General features: G+C 43.8%; 1 protein-coding gene across 1 annotated transcript in view; it reads right to left on the bottom strand.

The window, feature by feature from the left end:
* Window positions 1-5,190: 5,190 nt before the first annotated feature.
* The window catches only part of SOX2 (SRY-box transcription factor 2), a gene marked incomplete at its 5' end in the record, with an annotated part of 1,664 nt that continues 405 nt past the window's right edge, over window positions 5,191-6,449 (bottom strand). Inside the window, 1 exon segment of the mRNA XM_027771414.1 lies at window positions 5,191-6,449. This exon segment is cut by the window's right edge and continues 39 nt beyond it. Within this exon segment, the coding sequence (XP_027627215.1) occupies window positions 6,002-6,449 (448 nt within the window).

Genomic DNA, 6,449 nt, shown 5'->3' with positions numbered 1-6,449 from the left:
GGCGGGAGGCCGGCGCGTTCGCAGCCCGGCGCCGCCTCACTGCGCCCCGTAGCCGAAGCCCGGAGAGGAGGCAAATGGTAGTTCAAAGCACCGAAATCTTTATAAAGACAGTGCACGCATCCTTCTGTACACGCAAGCAGACGAGTGTAATGAAACGAATGATCCCTTCAAGCTTTCAAATCACCTGACACTTCTTTGCAAAGTAGAACACGCATCTCAAGTCCCAACGCCTAGAAGAAGCAAGTATCTCTTCATCCCGAAATGAGAGGACGTTCTATTTGCTTTGGGAGAGAAACTGAGTACACCGCTCAAGGAGTCAGAAACACCGCCATAAAACCAAAATATAATAACACCCATCTGGACCGGCATACAAAACAGCTCTGCCATGGGAAGTCTTAGACTTAGTTTAACACTTCAGCCTTTCAAAGAGAAACCCCCCTAGTCCAAATAAAAAAGTCAAGTCCATTATGTTCTAAAGGTCACAGAAGCAAAATACACAAGCTGAAAACAAGAACTGTAAAACTGGATAGCATTGTCAGAGGAGAGAGGAGGTTACAAGTCTCCCTTAGTGGTATCAGACATTAGGTTTCCAGGAAAGACTGTAGTCAAAAATAACTATGAAAGACAGACCAATCCTTTGGTTTGGGCAATTCCGTGTCTTTGGAAAGCTCCTTCCACACTTACTTATTCTAGAACTCCGGAGGCTATGTCCCTTTGGATCCTATCCATATTTTCACTGTAAAGGTCAAAGCTTCTCTCCCTTCTCCCTTCGTTAAGGGATCCACCACACAGACAAGATCCCTGGGAAATCCACCCAGTCCTGTTCCAACTTAGGTGAAAAAAAAAAAAAGGCAGAGCAAAGAAGGAAATCAGCCTACACTCCAACCCCAGTTGCAGCTGGCCTGAAAAACAGCCTTAGTTTTGAGAGTAAAGAAATGCAAGAAAAAAAAAAAAAGCCAAAAAATAAACAAACAAAACCTACCAGAATGAGATGCAAATTATTTTAAGGCAATAATGAGTGGGTGGGGGGACACTGGGGAATGTGGACTCCAATCCCCAGGTAGAGAGCATGGCAAAGGAAACTCCTTCCACAAAGAAAAATGAGAGCGCCTGTTTCAGAATTCTTCGAGAGCAAGAAATTAAAGAGGGGGCAGACAAAAATCTTTTTTAAATGCAACAGATAAATAATAAATAAATAAGGGGTGCCAACTTGCAGGCGATCAAACCATAGTCAAACTTCAATCTCAGAGCAGTTAGCTATAAACTGTTAGCAGTTGAAAAGTAAACCTTGTGCACACAAAGGCACTGTTTAATTTTCTTCTTGTAATGGTTCTAAATGAAGACCCCATCACTATGCAGTTAAGCGGTATTTCTTGTCCCCCTGAGGGGCTGATCAGTTCTTTTAATGTGAGAAAACTGGCAGTTCAAAACCAGTCAATGGAGCTCCCACAACAAAAGTTCTGAAAAGCTGAATGAATTGGGTTTGTAATTACTGCCCCCCCTCCCAGCTTATCTCGCATTCATTCAATTTATATGATTGTCAAGGAAACTTACTCTCAAAATTATTCCCTTACCATTTTACCTAGAGCCACCGAACAACTTATGACAGGGCAGAGACATACCGCTCAGGCCACCCCGCCCCCCACTGCACCTTGCAGTGCTCAGAAAGATAGGTGGGAAGGGGAGGAGGGAGTATTTTGCACCCTAGTTTACTCTGAGGCAAACAGAACTCAGAGTACTCAGTTTACAGGACCTTCCATTTAAAAATCTGAATTTTATTGGCAAAAAGAAACGTGTATCCTGTCTAAATTCAGGACCCGCATGACTCTCAAATCCTGTGACAGCTCTACTTAGAAAAGGCAAAGGTTAAAAATAAACACCCCCTTTTTCTCCCCAAATTGCAACTCCCTACAAGACCTTGCTAGACACGATACAGAAATGAAGATAAATTATGTTCTCCTTCCCCTCTTTTAAACCAAAAACAGTTCATGAAATTGAAAAGGAGACCCATAACCCTCCGAATGCCAGGAACAGGTTTTATTAAAAAGTCAGCTTTAGAATGCAAGCCATCTGTATTTCATTCCAAGGTGTTGCTGGTGGAGGAGACTCTCCAGAGATTTGCCTACTGTAAGAATGTGTCCGTTTCCAGAAATAAGTACGGCTATTACAACCAAATCTACTAGCAGTCTAAATAATTAATTGAAGCGTTGCTCTTTGACCCTTGAAAAGTCCAGTAGGGACACGTTTATAGTAATAATACCTCCGAATGAGCCCTTGTCAAATATTCATTTAGTGGTTAATGTGAGCCATTTTCCCCTGGGATGGTCGGTAATACCAGCTTCCCAGCATTGGCAAGAAACCTTGCTAATCTACTACAGCTCAGCAATATTGTAAGGCTCTTTATTTAAAGTATGGGGGGGGTGGTTGTGGAGAGAGAAAAAATTGCAGTGAGAACACACTATTATCTCATTCTTTTGCACATTTCTATTCTGTGTGTAAGGTTAACAAAACATTTAAATTCACCCTCTTTGACTGGAAATTGAGTGGTTCCAATGAGTACAATATTATCCCATAGATAAAAACTAAACACTCAACAATTAACTAGCTTCAGCGTCAGGAGATAAACATCTCTGGGCAAGTTCAGTGGGTTACTCTTCTTCTGGAATATGAATTATGACTAAAATATTGTATGTTCAATAGCGATCTAACCATGAAACTATACATCTTGAAGAATCATGTAATCCAGCCACATGAATGATGCAACAAGATATGTATTCGTTTCCCCCCATACAATTTATGAAAAGCATTTATATTTGCAAACAAAATATTTTGGCTTTCATTTTTCAATTATTTTATTTGAAGATACAGAGGGACAGGAAGGAGAATGCGGGTCCTCTTTTAGGCAGTGACAATCCTTTGAAACTACTTCAACTTCCTAAATGCTGTGGTCTTTCCTCTTCCAAACTACTTGCACTGGAGCATTTTGACAAAAAGTTGCCCTCTGGTGTGATTCTAGGGACTTTTTAATGATTATTAATGGCAGATCAGTGCAGTGCAATGCTCTATACACCTGTACATATTTCTAGTACAGCTCTACTTTTTAAATATATACATTTCATATATTAATAGTTGATTGGCTCAAATTCCAGGAATATCCTCCTCTCTTCCCCAGCATGATCATTTGGATCTTTATTCAAAGTTTCTTTTATTTGTCTGTGTGAGCAAGAACTGGCGAATGTGCTCATTACCACGTGAATAATCCGTATATGCATTACAATGGCTGGCCTGGCCAGGGGAAATTCTTTCAGAGTCTCTGCATTAATTAGGGGGGAAAATGCCTCGGTTAGAATTGGGAACTGGAATAATAATCGTCTCTTCCTAGTACTGTTCACTATCACCCCCAAATGAGGATTTAAAAAGTAGTAAATAAAAGCCAATCCACGCCTAAAGGAAAGCAATCCAGAAGATACACAAAATACAGAAAATATGGGCCACGTCCAGCTCATCCCAGAACTGAGTAGCAACACCACGAGAAGGAAGCCCTGGCTTGGAAACGGGGAGATGCCAGCCCGCGGACGAGCTAGCTCCGAGGCTGCGGCAGGTCCTTCCACTCGGGGCGGAAGGCGCTGCGGGCTCCAACTTCTCCAAAGTTGTGGCAAGTGGACAGGACAAGCTCTTGAAATCCTGGGAAGAAAGCCCGCGCTCTTAAGAAGGCTCGACTCGGGCCTCCTGGGCGCCTAGGGCGGGGGAATGTGAGCGGAGCCAGGCGGAAGGGACAGCCCGGACTAGTCTTCGCCGCTGCGGCCGCGCCAGTCCGGACCCCGCGGCAGCCCCCGCCGCGCTCCGCCGCGGGCAGCCGCGCTCAGCCAGGCTTTACCTTGCCCAGGGCAGGAGAACGCCGAGTCCAATCCTGCTTCCCTCCCCGGCCCTCCCCGCCTCTTCACTACTGGAGTAAAACATTGTTAACAGATCAAAAACCATCATCATCTGCAAATGTGATTAGACCGGACAAAGTAAAATATCTACCTCAGAGTTGATTGTTTTCTTCTTTAATATGGCTGTTGCCTGGCTTCTCTTTTGCTTGTTATCAGCTGCAGAGATTATCCGATTTGGGGCTACAGGCTTGGACCCGCGCTGCCAATTTAAGAAATGGAATTTGGGGAGGGAGGGAGAGAGAAGGAAAAAAAAAAAAAAGAAAATAAATAATAAAAATAACTATATCCGCATAAATCGGGGAATTTTGCAAGACGTTCTTTGCTTTCCCTTGCCCCTAAACAGAAAAATGTAGGAGAAAGTTTATGAAGTCAAGGAACAAAGAAAGCAAACCACTTGTTTCCTCTGACAATAGCAGGGCCAGAGGAACCCAAACACCCGCCCGGCAGATGGACACTGCAGTCCAGTGTCTACTTTGCAATTATTCCGATACAAGAAGCATCCTCTTCCCTAGAACGAGGTTTCAAAGGGCCACTGTACTGTGAAGAAAACGAAAACAAAACCAGCCAACCTGGTTTTGATTTGTCTCAATACCCCATCTGCTAAGCTACATGAAAAATTTCAGAATTGACTTCTTTCTGGCAACAAGTGGCATAAATCAGTTTAAGTAAAAGTCCCCATCATGCTTATTCATGCTGCTTCCAGAAGGAGGGGGTGGATTTACAATAAATGTCTCTAGTTTCTATTTTAGAAATGACAGAAGCATTTCAGTTTTTCCAGAGTACTTATTAATCATACAGCCATTTCTTTTCTGCAGTTAACATTAGCACATGCTGCTGGGCTAGTAATGCCAAGGATTTTGGTACTCTGCGTTCTTGGCGGGCTACGGTATTAAAATTCCCGATTAGTTATGTATAATCAGAGTGTTATCCAAATAAATGAAAGACTCAAACATAATTTCAGTGTCCATATTTCAAAAATTTATTTATCTCAAACTGTGCATAATGGAGTAAAAACTTAAGTTGAAAATGTACCTGTTATAAGGATGGTTATTAGTTCAAATATATACATGGATTCTCGGCAGACTGATTCAAATAATACAGAGCCGAATCTTTTAAAATACAACTACGGAAAATAAAAAGGGGGAAACCTTAAAATATCACAATAAATTTACAGAAATATTACAAACCATAAGAAAATATTTCAAACACAGTAATTTCATGTTTTTTTTTTATCTGAACAAAATGAAAAGTTGGGATTGAACAAAAGCTATTATAAATTACCAACGATGTCAACCTGCATGGCCATTTCTGCTTTTAACAGTAAGTTAAGAAATTTAGTACAATCTAAAACTTTTGCCCCTTTAAACAAGACCACGAATGGTTTTGTCAGCACGTATTCCTAATTTTTTCCTTTTGTACAATTTTGAAACAATTAAAATGTCCAAATCTGAATAATTTTCTTCTTTCCACGTTTGCAACTGTCCTAATTTCACCTGCAGAATCGAAATTCAGCAAGAAGCCTCTCCTTGAAAAATATTGGCAAATTCTCAGCTTATAAACAATGGACATTTTGATTGCCATGTTTATCTCGATAAATACTGTACAAAAGTTGCTTGCAAATATTAAAACATTTTTTTTCGTCGCTTGGAGACTAGCTCTAAATATTATTGGTAAAGACTTTTGCAAACTTTCTGCAAAGCTCCTACCGTACCACTAGAACTTTTAAAAAGTTTTGCGTAGTTTTCTTTCCTCCAGATCTATACAAGGTCCATTCCCTCGCCCTCCCCCCACCCTCGGTTTCTGCTGTACAAAAATAGCCCCCCCAAAAGAAGTCCAGGATCTCTCATAAAAGTTTTCTCGTCGGCATCGCGGTTTCTGCGTGAGTGTGGATGGGACTGGTGTTCTTTCGCAGCTGTCATTTGCTGTGCGGGACCGGGTAGTTTTTCTTCCGTTTCTGAGCGTACCGGGTTTTTCTCCACGTCGTTTCTCACTCTCCTCTGCTGCACCCCTCCCCTGCTCCCCGTCTTTCTCTGAACGTCTCTCCCCCTCCAGTTCGCTGCCCGGCCTCACATGTGCGAGAGCGGCAGTGTGCCGTTAATGGCCGTGCCGGGCACAGGGCCGCTCTGGTAGTGCTGGGACATGTGAAGTCTGCTGGGGGCGGCGGGCTCCGGCACCTCGGCGCCGGGGAGGTACATGCTGATCATGTCCCGGAGGTCCCCGGCCTGGCAGGGCGCCCTGGAGTGGGAGGAAGAGGTAACCACAGGGGGGCTGGAGCTGGCCTCGGACTTGACCACCGAGCCCATGGAGCCGAGCGCCATGCCGGGGGTGCCCTGCTGCGAGTAGGACACGCTGTAGGTGGGCGAGCCGTTCATGTAGGTCTGCGAGCTGCTCATGGAGTTGTACTGCAGGGCGCTCACGTCGTAGCGGTGCATGGGCTGCATCTGCGCCGCGCCGTGCGCGTTGAGGCCCGGGTGCTGCGGATAGCCCAGCTGGTCATGCATCATGCTGTAGCTG

The sequence above is a fragment of the Tupaia chinensis genome, unplaced genomic scaffold, assembly GCF_000334495.1.
Source record: "Tupaia chinensis unplaced genomic scaffold, TupChi_1.0 Scaffold000212_1, whole genome shotgun sequence".
NCBI classification, from domain to species: domain Eukaryota; kingdom Metazoa; phylum Chordata; class Mammalia; order Scandentia; family Tupaiidae; genus Tupaia; species Tupaia belangeri.
Note: the sequence above shows the minus strand (reverse complement) of the source record. Positions and strands in the feature narration are given on the sequence as shown.